The sequence below is a fragment of the Leptodactylus fuscus genome, chromosome 5 (assembly GCF_031893055.1).
Source record: "Leptodactylus fuscus isolate aLepFus1 chromosome 5, aLepFus1.hap2, whole genome shotgun sequence".
Classification (NCBI taxonomy): Eukaryota; Metazoa; Chordata; class Amphibia; order Anura; family Leptodactylidae; genus Leptodactylus; species Leptodactylus fuscus.
The window spans coordinates 201,779,810-201,792,142 of NC_134269.1; the positions used below are offsets into that span (position 1 = coordinate 201,779,810).

General features: G+C 42.4%; 1 protein-coding gene across 1 annotated transcript in view; it reads left to right on the forward strand.

The window, feature by feature from the left end:
* LOC142203932 (uncharacterized) overlaps positions 1-11,676 on the forward strand; it is a 20,003-nt gene extending 8,327 nt beyond the window's left edge. The window contains exons 2-3 of the mRNA XM_075275045.1: positions 8,814-9,221; positions 11,037-11,676. Of these exons, the coding sequence (XP_075131146.1) occupies positions 8,823-9,221; positions 11,037-11,411 (774 nt within the window). The 5' untranslated portion in view covers positions 8,814-8,822 and the 3' untranslated portion in view covers positions 11,412-11,676. The remainder of the gene's footprint in view (positions 1-8,813; positions 9,222-11,036) is intronic.
* The last annotated feature ends 657 nt before the right edge of the window (positions 11,677-12,333 follow it).

Genomic DNA, 12,333 nt, shown 5'->3' on the forward strand with positions numbered 1-12,333 from the left:
TAGTGTTATCATACTGTACCTGAGTATCATAGTGTTATCATACTGTACCTGAGTATCATAGTGCTATCATACTGTACCTGAGTATCATAGTACTACCATACTGTACCTGAGTATCATAGTGCTATCATACTGTACCTGAGTATCATAGTGTTATCATACTGTACCTGAGTATCATAGTGCTATCATACTGTACCTGAGTATCATAGTGCTATCATACTGTACCTGAGTATCATAGTACTACCATACTGTACCTGAGTGTCATAGTGCTATCATACTGTACCTGAGTATCATAGTGTTATCATACTGTACCTGAGTATCATAGTGCTATCATACTGTACCTGAGTGTCATAGTGCTATCATACTGTACCTGAGTGTCATAGTGCTATCATACTGTACCTGAGTATCATAGTGCTATCATACTGTACCTGAGTATCATAGTGTTATCATACTGTACCTGAGTATCATAGTGCTATCATACTGTACCTGAGTATCATAGTGCTATCATACTGTACCTGAGTATCATAGTGTTATCATACTGTACCTGAGTATCATAGTGTTATCATACTGTACCTGAGTATCATAGTGCTATCATACTGTACCTGAGTATCATAGTACTACCATACTGTACCTGAGTATCATAGTGCTATCATACTGTACCTGAGTATCATAGTGTTATCATACTGTACCTGAGTATCATAGTGCTATCATACTGTACCTGAGTATCATAGTGCTATCATACTGTACCTGAGTATCATAGTACTACCATACTGTACCTGAGTGTCATAGTGCTATCATACTGTACCTGAGTATCATAGTGTTATCATACTGTACCTGAGTATCATAGTGCTATCATACTGTACCTGAGTGTCATAGTGCTATCATACTGTACCTGAGTGTCATAGTGCTATCATACTGTACCTGAGTATCATAGTGCTATCATACTGTACCTGAGTATCATAGTGTTATCATACTGTACCTGAGTATCATAGTGCTATCATACTGTACCTGAGTATCATAGTGTTATCATACTGTACCTGAGTATCATAGTGCTATCATACTGTACCTGAGTATCATAGTGCTATCATACTGTACCTGAGTATCATAGTGCTATCATACTGTACCTGAGTATCATAGTGTTATCATACTGTACCTGAGTATCATAGTGCTATCATACTGTACCTGAGTATCATAGTGTTATCATACTGTACCTGAGTATCATAGTGCTATCATACTGTACCTGAGTATCATAGTGTTATCATACTCTACCTGAATATCATAGTGCTATCATACTGTACCTGAGTATCATAGTACTATCATACTGTACCTGAGTATCATAGTGTTATCTACTGTACCTGAGTATCATAGTGCTATCATACTGTACCTGAGTATCATAGTGTTATCATACTGTACCTGAGTATCATAGTGTTATCATACTGTACCTGAATATCATAGTGCTATCATACTGTACCTGAGTATCATAGTGTTATCATAGTGTACCTGAGTATCATGGTGCTATCATACTGTACCTGAGTATCATAGTGCTATCATACTGTACCTGAGTATCATAGTGCTACCATACTGTACCTGAGTATCATAGTGCTATCATACTGTACCTGAGTATCATAGTGCTATCATACTGTACCTGAGTATCATAGTGCTATCATACTGTACCTGAGTGTCATATTGCTATCATACTGTACCTGAGTATCATATTGTTATACTGTACCTGAGTATCATAGTGCTATCATACTGTACCTGAGTATCATAGTGCTATCATACTGTACCTTAGTATCATAGTGCTATCATACTGTACCTGAGTATCATAGTGCTATCATACTGTACCTGAGTATCATAGTGTTATCATACTGTACCTGAGTATCATAGTGCTATCATACTGTACCTGAGTGTCATAGTGCTATCATACTGTACCTGAGTATCATAGTGCTATCATACTGTACCTGACTATCATAGTGCTATACTGTACCTGAGTATCATAGTGCTATCATACTGTACCTTAGTATCATAGTGCTATCATACTGTACCTGAGTATCATAGTGCTATCATACTGTACCTGAGTATCATAGTGCTATCATACTGTACCTTAGTATCATAGTGCTATCATACTGTACCTGAGTATCATAGTGCTATCATACTGTACCTGAGTATCATAGTGTTATCATACTGTACCTGAGTATCATAGTGCTATCATACTGTACCTGAGTATCATAGTGCTATCATACTGTACCTGAGTATCATAGTGCTACCATACTGTACCTGAATATCATAGTGCTATCATACTGTACCTGAGTATCATAGTGTTATCATACTGTACCTGAGTATCATAGTGTTATCATACTGTACCTGAGTATCATAGTGCTATCATACTGTACCTGAGTATCATAGTGCTATCATACTGTACCTGAGTATCATAGTGCTATCATACTGTACCTGAGTATCATAGTGTTATCATACTGTACCTGAGTATCATAGTGCTATCATACTGTACCTGAGTATCATAGTGCTACCATACTGTACCTGAGTATCATAGTGCTATCATACTGTACCTGAGTATCATAGTGTTATCATACTGTACCTGAGTATCATAGTGCTATCATACTGTACCTGAGTATCATAGTGCTATCTTACTGTACCTGAGTATCATAGTGTTATCATACTGTACCTGAGTATCATAGTGTTATCATACTGTACCTGAGTGTCTTAGTGCTATCATACTGTACCTGAGTATCATAGTGTTATCATACTGTACCTGAGTATCATAGTGCTATCATACTGTACCTGAATATCATAGTGCTATCATACTGTACCTGAGTATCATAGTGTTATCATACTGTACCTGAGTATCATAGTGCTATCATACTGTACCTGAGTATCATAGTGTTATCATACTGTACCTGAGTATCATAGTGCTATCATACTGTACCTGAGTATCATAGTGTTATCATACTGTACCTGAGTATCATAGTGCTATCCTACTCTACCTGCGTATCGTAGCGTTATTGTACTGTACCTGAGTATTGTGGTATTATCTCACCGTACTTGAGTATTGTAGTTTTATGATACTTTACCTTTATATCAGTGTTGTTTACTTTATTATATTATTATAGTGTTATTGTACAGTACCTATCATTGTGTTGCAGTATTTGCAGATTTATTTCTAGAGCCTTGTGGATGTAGTGACATCAGGTCCCATCACTGTCCATAGCCGGAGTAACGCCTTAGGGGGCATTCACACTACGTATACTGAAGCTTATTCTGAACGTAAAACACGTTCAGAGTAAGCGGCGTATAAAGCAGCTCCATTCATTTCTATGGGAGCCGGCATACGAGCGCTCCCCATAGAAATGAATGGGCTGCTTCTTTCACTGCGAGCAGTCCCATTGAAGTGAATGGGAAGTGCCGGCGTGTACGGCTCGGCATGAGCAGAGCTTGCCGTATACGCCGGCACTTCCCATTCACTTCAATGGGACTGCTCGCAGTGAAAGAAGTAGCCCATTCATTTCTATGGGGAGCGCTCGCAGGCCGACTCCATAGAAATGAATGGGAAGCGTTCGGCAGCCCTGCTGTAACGCCGGCGTGTACGGCTGTGATACACGCTGGCGTGACGTAGTGTGAATGCACCCTTATACTGTGCAGGGAGACAGTGGTACGGAGACAATGGCTATAGACTATTACATACCATTCATAATATTAGAGTCTTCTTATATGACAGAGAGGCCTCTGATCCCTAAGGCACCAGGGTTCGGGGACAAGTGCTACCTCTGCACCTTCTTATAGCTACACCGCCAACTGTAATGGCCGCTTGTATTGTCCTGTCACTGATTCTGGCACAGTTGGAATTTTCTCTCTTACCCCCGCCATTCTTGAGCAATAAGTGATGTTAGTTTTGGTGCTTAGGCTTTATATTGTCAGGTGGGCGGTGTCAGGTAGAAGCAAGAAACGGGGTGTAATTCAGAGTATAGAGACTACATAGCCTATGAGGCATCAAAACTAACAGTTACTCAGGAGTGGTGGAGGCTAATGTGTCGTAAAACATAAAACAGCACCTAAATGATGCAAAATGCTGGACTCGGCATAGGTGGTGAGAGGCAATGTTTACACTATTGAATCGTCTTAGGCAAATAAGGAAAGGATAGTTACTGAGAATCAGGTCCCGCAGCAGGACATCCTGCGACCAGTTCATCACCAGCCATGTAGGCCTATGTAAATGATTGCAGGATTCAGTGACTTATATAAATGGCGCCGGCTAGGCCTGACTGATCACACCTTGTCCTTCCAGGCCTAAGCAAACTTTATGATCGCTGGGCCAGATTTAATGCTGGAGCTGAATAAACCTCATGTACTTTTCCACAGTCGCAGGCTTTACTGGGTTGATTTTTAATCGTTTCAGTCAATGGGTTACCGAAAACAATATCTGTATGCTTCAGCTTTATCAGATACCATTTTCTGAGCAGACTAAGGCTGGATTCACACTTGCTTTGGAGTCTCTACCGCAGAATCTGCATAGAGAAAAATCCTACGAGACCGGGGAACCAAATTTCCCCCTAAAACCTCCTTGTAACGCGAGGCACAGTGTCCGGGTCAGTAGCCTGGTCAGGGGACAGCCATTGCCTTTGCAAAGTATAATATGGCCGCTGAAGTTACCTTCATTCATTTCAATAAAGCTGAACGTATTTATTTGGGTTTCTCTTCCCTCACAAAGCGGGCTTACTGCAGGCAACTCTTCGCTCCATATTCAACCCAAATACGGATCATTTCGGTAAAAAAAAATCAGGGACAGGGATCACATTGAAATGTAAGTTTGATTTGTTAACTCCTTGCATTTCACGTATGACAGTGTGTCCGAACCTTTTCAGACTCAGGGCACCCCTGGGAAATAAAAAATTCCTTAGGGAACCCCTACCAAATAATTGTTACCAAAACACAAAAAATGCAGGATAATGTTAAATGAAGGCATGGGGTCCACTGGCAGGTTTCCGCTGAAACCTTGTTGGCAATCACTGATGTAGGAGGTCGAAAACTTACAATTTATCTAAATCGGCACCCCAGGCTAAAAAGGTTGCTGACCCCTTAAATAGAGTGTAGTACTAAGGGTGAATTCACACTGAGTAAACGCTAGCTTATTCTGAACGTAAAACACGTTCAGAATAAGCGGCGTCTAAAGCAGCTCCATTCATTTCTATGGGAGCGGGGATACGAGCGCTCCCCATAGAAATGAATGGGCTGCTTCTTTCACTCCGTGCAGTCCCATTGAAGTGAATGGGGAGTGCTGGCGTGTACGCTCCGGCATGAGCAGAGCTTGCCGTATACGCCGGCACTCCCCATTCACTTCAATGGGACTGCACGGAGTGAAAGAAGCAGCCCATTCATTTCTATGGGGAGCGCTCGTATCCCCGCTCCCATAGAAATGAATGGAGCTGCTTTAGACGCCGCTTATTCTGAACGTGTTTTACATTCAGAATAAGCTAGCGTTTACTCAGTGTGAATTCACCCTAATAGTACGAGCAATACCAGTGCCAGGATTCCCCTTGAGACTTCTGGGAACGCTGGGTAACATAGCATGTAGAGATGAAATAAGGAGTAGAGTTTCGAATAGCACGCACCCATAGGAATGAATGGAAGCGGCCGGCACGCAGGGGGTTAAGCGGCCGGACGCTGGAAAAGACTGCGTCCATTCATTCCTATGGGTGCGTGCTATTCGAAACGGGAGTTTTGAATAGTACTCGCTCATCTCTAATAAGGAATACTGAATATTATATTTACCTAAGTAAATTTCCCTTCTTGTTCTAAAATCATACCATAGCTTCCCGGAACAAACGGATTAACCTACCAGATAACGCAGTAATAGGGACTGCTTATACTAAATATACCAAATAAATCCCCCCAATTGCCAATCATGTCAAAACTTCCTAGATTTGCCTTTCAGGGTTCTGGGAAACCTGGCTACCATAAACACCTGGGGCTGTCATAGGGAATACTGTATCCAGAATTTATATAATAAATAGCACTCCTTTTTCTATAAATGTGCCATACCTTGGTAGATTTGCCTTTCAGGATCAAGTAAAAGCTGGGTAACATACCAGTTAATGCTGTAATAGGGACTTCTGGGTACTAAATACACCTAATTAAACCCTTCACCTTTCTCTGTAATGTTCCTTGACAGATGTGCCTTTCAGGGTCCTAGGAAAGCTTGGTAAAGTACCAGCTAGTGCTATAATAAGGTCTGTTTAGTCAATATGTTATGACACAGCTAGCTAGATATGCCTTTCAGGGTTCTGGGAAAGCAAGTCGCTAGCAGACACCTTTGTGTGCTGATATATAAGACGCCTAATCCTTCTGTGCTCTGATATCATCCCAGGGGGAGCCTGTTCCTATATATTGATAGGTTCTGTGTGCTAATACATGATAAGCGTCGCACGGGGTGTCCTTCGCTTGTAACATGACTGGACGCGTGTGCATACGTGTGCCGGACTGTCCTATAGTTAATAGACATCTTATGGCTGATGATTGACTCAGTTTTATTACAGATGGGTTTTTTGTCGCACATAGAGCAAACTCAGCAGCACTTTTAGAGATGGGCGCGACTTTATGCCACCTATTCAAGTGGAATTGCCCCCTTGCACTTAGATGAAATATTATTCCACGTTGGAAGCTCTCGGGTTGTTGTGTGTGTGACACGCTTGGACGCCTTGTGATTTAATAGTTAGAATCTAACCAACAATGTTGTAGGCCCCTTGTAATAGGTTACACCAACAAAGCCGCTTATGCTTGAGTGAATGTGTACTGAATGATGTAAGCACTTTTATGAGTCTGAATTCTTTCCTGTTAAACCCTGGTCGTGTGTGTAGTAACCTGCTGAAAACATACACTTTATATAATAGACACCCGCACCGAATAATTCTACCCTGGGAGGTAGCAAGACTTGCTTTCATCCAGTGCAAACATTTAGTTCCCTGTATGTGAATACCCTACAGGGCCAGGGCAGTAGCTTCATGGATCCCCATACAACTATCCCCCTGGGCACATATACACCACCTATAATCCTGCATGTACGACTTTGTGTCCGTGCAAAAAAAAATGGTTTCCAGGCGGATAGGTTGCATACGGACTTTAAAAACCCATTCAAATAAATTGGTTATAAAGCTGATCACCGGCAAGCCGTCCCCTGTTCAGTTTCCCCAGGGTTTCCGTCCTAACAGCGGCGGTAGTGTGAGCCCCCTCAATAGACAGCACAGCACCTGAATTCTCTTTTTTTTTCAGCCATGTTGTTGTAGATTTGCTAGTATGCTTGGGATCGTCGCAAGACCCAGATTTGTCATAACTTCACCTGTTGGATAAACAGAGTCACATCTGATTCTAGAATACTTTAGTATACAGAGGAGTTCACGGTCGAATCAATGACGACAAGGGGCCCAGGGTCTGTGGCTTTAAAGCAGGCCCAAGTTATGAGCCACTACTTTTGGCATGAGGTGTCTACACTGCTATGGTTTTTTTTGATTTTGGCCAAACTTGGCACTGTCTTTTATGGCAGCCATCTCTGTCTTGTAAATTTAAGGGCGGCTTCACACCTGCACTTGTCGGCCAGTTTCCGTCTTCTGCCCCGCGAAACTGGACAGGAGACGGAAACCCGGCGGTCAGCTTTCAAATCCATTCACTTGAATGAGTTTTCAAAGGGGATCGCCTGTGTATGTCTTCTGCCTGTCCGCGGGGAAACCGTTTTTTTTAACCGGACACAAAGTCCTGCATGTCCGATTGTTTGGAAGTGGATGTATTATCCTTTCCAGATACAAACAACCGTTGCTTTTTTAAGATCATTGCTGATGTCTTTCCTTCTTGGCATTATGTTTGCCTGAATGCTCTAGACCAGCAAACTGCCAACCCCCCCCCCCCCCTTTTTTTTTTTCTTTAGAGGTGGTCGCACTTCCTGATCATTTGCTTATTACGACCTGGCTGATATTTATCCTCTTAATCTCTATTTTAGCCTACCGTATATACTGGAATATAAGCCAAATTTTTCAGCACGGTTTTTCTACTTTCAAGAACGGGGGGGGGGGGTGTCTATGACCAGCCGCAATAGTAGTGTATAGAATCTCCCATAAAATAGTGGGAAAAAAAGAAGCTTTAAAAAAAATATAATAAAAAAATAAAGTAAATAAAAGTTGTAAATCCCTCCTTTCCCTAGAATACTTGTAAAAGTAGAAAATGACGGTGACACACATACACATTAGGTATCCCTGTGTCTGACAGTGCCCGGTCTACTGAATATAGGGGATCTGCAGTGCTCCTGTTCCATCAGGAAGGGGTTAATAGGAGCACTGCAGATACCCTATATTCAGCAAGGTTGAATTCCACGTGGGGGAAAAAAAAACAGTCCTCAAGCTTGGGGAAGGGGCAGACAGACAACCAAAACACCCCCTCCCCTTCCCCAGCAACCAGCATCTACTGCACCCAAAAACTCCGACCATTGTAATTTTAGAAATTTTCCAGTAGCTGCTGCATTCCCCCCCCCCCCCCCCCCTCGGCTTATACTCGAGTCAATAAGTTTTTCCAGTTTTTTGTGGTAAAATTAGGGGCCTCGGCTTATATTCGGGTCGGCTTATACTCGAGTATATACGGTAGTTTTAGTTAAATAATGAAACACGATAATTTGTCTTGTGTTCTTAAGGACCAGTTTTTTTTGTTTTTTTTATTAAGTCCTACTAAAACTATAGAATTCAGAGGGTTGTACTTTGTTTTCTAACGACTGTATATTTATTGTCATTTTTCTAATCTCTTCATTGCTATGTATTTTGTAGGCGCTTACTATGGAGAGGCACAGTGCAGAATTCATTACAGATTTCATAGACATGTACCGCTCATTCACCTGTTTGTGGAAAGTGAAGAGCCCTGACTATTGCAATCGACAGAAGAAGGCAAAGGCATTTGAAAAGCTCATAGAAGTTAGCAGAAAATATTATCCCACCGCAGACCTCAGGTTTGTAAAGCATAAAATCCAGAACCTGCGCACCGTGTATAAAAAAGAACTGAACAAAGTGGAGGCGTCCAAAAGATCAGGAACAGATCCCGTTTACACCCCGCGCTTGTGGTACTTTGACATGTTGGCGTTCACCAAGGACCAGGAGGTTTCCCAAACCTCTCCAGAAGCAGAAGATGAAGCCCCATCTGCTTCTTGTGAAAATTACGAAGCTATTAAGTTATATGTGGTAAGAACTAGAAACATTTCATGAATTTGCCTTGGTGTAACATGATGTACATGTACGTCATGGAATCCTTCATTGTGGCACCCCCACGTACACGTATGTCACAGTGATCACATATATAATACGCAGAACACAACAAAAACTGCATTCAGGTTATTGATATGAAATCTGTACAGGCTTTGCAAGGTGCAGTGCTGGAAACTAGATAGGACGTCATTGTGTACTTTGGTCTGTGATGCTGAGCGTCATTGTTTCGTTAGAAATGTACAAGGGTTTCTGCTTTTCCATGGAAAGCTGCTATAAAAATGCTGTAAAAATATACAAGGTGATCCATAAAGAATGGTGCCAGCCTCAGCTCCTGAAGAAGATCTACAATGCCAACGCTTCATTATCACCTGTAGTTCCATACCAGACCATGTCATACCATAGACAGACCATGCAAACTCCTTGCAGATGTTGTACTGACACTAGGTTCACACTTGCGTTTGGGGTTCTGTTCTTAAAAAGCGGTCACCCGGGGACCCCATAGACTATAAGAGTATCCGCCCAGTTTCCGACCAAAAAATACAGAGATGTGAGACGACGGAGACTCCAGCAAGGCCACGGTGCTAACCACTGCCCCACCACGTCACCATCTTGTTTTCACACGATTTACGTACGTTTGGCTCTTGGAAAATTAAAGCTGGGCTGTAATTGGTTTCTATGCACAAGTAAGATGGTTTTGCTTTGTGTTTCAGTCACTGACCATCCACCGCTGGTGGTACTTTAACTACAGGCCGCTACTTTTGCACCATCTTTTTGATGGAAGGAGTAAATAGAATAGCGCCTTGGTATAATTGTTAGTTTTTGCGTAGCATAGGTTCCATAGATAGATCCATTAAAGGGATTATGTCATTAGAATTAGAAATTTTAAATAAACACACGTTGGAATAGCCTCAAGAAAGCTGATTCTTCTCTTACCTTTCTTTTTCTGAACCGAGCCGACGTTCCTGCGGAATTTCCTCTTTCTTCCATATGTAAATGAGTTTTCAGACAGCACAGAGGGTGTCCCCTTGTGCTGTCCAAAAACTGTCCACCAACGCCTCTGTCTTCTTCTGCCAGCTGCTTATTTGCCGGGTCATCAGCCACATCTTCAGCCAAAAGCACCATCTGTACATGTACTTTGGCCATTTTCCTGTGGCCGAACGGGCACTCTTGTAAGAGGCCACAGGAAAATGGCCGACACACAGGCGCAGTCAGCGCTTTTGGGTGAAGATGTGGCCGATGATGAGGCGGACCAGAGAAGACAGAGGCGTCGGTGGAGAGTTTTTGGACAGAAAAGGGGACACATTTACATATGGAAGAAAGAAGAACTTTCTCAAAAACGGCAACGCGGATCAGAAAAAGAGAAGGGATTTCTTAAAGGGATCCTATCATTAAAATTAAATTTTTTCTGCCTAAAACGTTGGTATAACCTTAAGAAAGGCTATTCGTCTCCTACCTTTAGATGTCTTCTCCGGCCCGCCGTTTTCTGCCGGTATGCAAATGAGTTCTCTCGCAGCACTGGGGGCGTCCCCAATGCTGTGAGAGAACTCTCCAGCGCCACCTCCGTTTTCTTCAGGAACGGGATCTTCACCACGGGAGTAGGCTTCAAACTTCTAGGCCTCGGGCCTGGGGCAAAGCCGACTTCGCATGCCCGCAGCCACAAGAAAAATGGCAGCTTACACAGTATTGTAAAAAATTTTAAAAAAAGGTTTTTAATGATAGCATCCCTTTAACGTTGTAACCCATTGCACCAGATCTTATATTGTTGTAATCCTGGATTTATTTTTTTTTAAGAAAGAAGAAACAGAAGAAACAGACACCTCACCGAGTACGGTTCCAAGTGAAAGTTCTCCAACGATCAACGCCGTCCCTTATTTGTCACCCGGTCGATCACGCAAAAGAAGCCGCGAACAGATGAACAAGACTAATGACCTGTTACAACAAGCCAAGCAGCTCCTCGGGTCCTCAGCGGATGAGTTCGAGGGTATAGCCCTAAACGTTGCAGGAAAACTACGGCGCATGAGCGAGCGCCAAAGACTGTATTGCGAAAAGCTTATTACCGACCTGTTAATAAAAGGTTTACTGGGTGAGCTGGACGAGGACACCATCATACACAACAGAAGACATGTTGGACCACTAATGCAATCGTCCGTGTGCAACAATTACTAGACGCACAGAGACCACTTGACTCGTCCCGCGCCCCGTTCCCACAATAGCCATCCACAATTTGCACCTCTTCTAATAGGCCTGAATGATGAGATCTTATAGCTATACAGACTGGTAATTCTCTATACATAACGGTATTATTTTCTGATAGCTTCAACCTGTTTTTTTTTTAGTTTCCGACTGTGATAGTAAATATTGTTGTGCGCTCTAGAAGCATTAATATAAGTTATTATACTATATATGTAGAACATCGGTTCTTAATTTGTTTTTTAATAAAAATGGGCAAAACCTTGGTTCATTTTTTTATTAACACCTTCCTCATCACGACTGTACGTTATAGGACGTCAGCTCTACCGCAATCATATCCCATGTGAAAGAAAAGCAAATACCACTAACCTATACAATGTATTGATATCTCCATTGAGATTCGTAGGTTAGGTTCTGTTATAGGAGCAAATAAATTACAATCTGGACAAGGATAAAATTTATTATATGGCAAATGGATTCTGATGGACCTATAGGCGCTATATGACCTGTGATAGTGGTAAAACAAATATAATTACTAGAGATGAGCGAACACTGTTCGGATCAGCCGTTCCGAACAGCACGCACCCATAGAAATGAATGGAAGCACCTGGCATGTACACTTGGCCGGTCGCCGTGCCAGGTGCTTCCATTCATTTCTATGGGAGCGTGCTGTTCGGAACGGCTGATCCGAACAGTGTTCGCTCATCTCTAGTAATTATATTTGTTTTACCACTATCACAGGTCATATAGCGCCTATAGGTCCATCAGAATCCATTTACGATTGCGAATGCGTAGAAGATTGAAAGCCAGGCCGGAAGACGACGCGTAGAGGCCAGTTCCTGAAGAAGATGGAGGCGGCGCTGGAGAGTTCTCTCGCTGCACTGGGGACGCCCCCAGT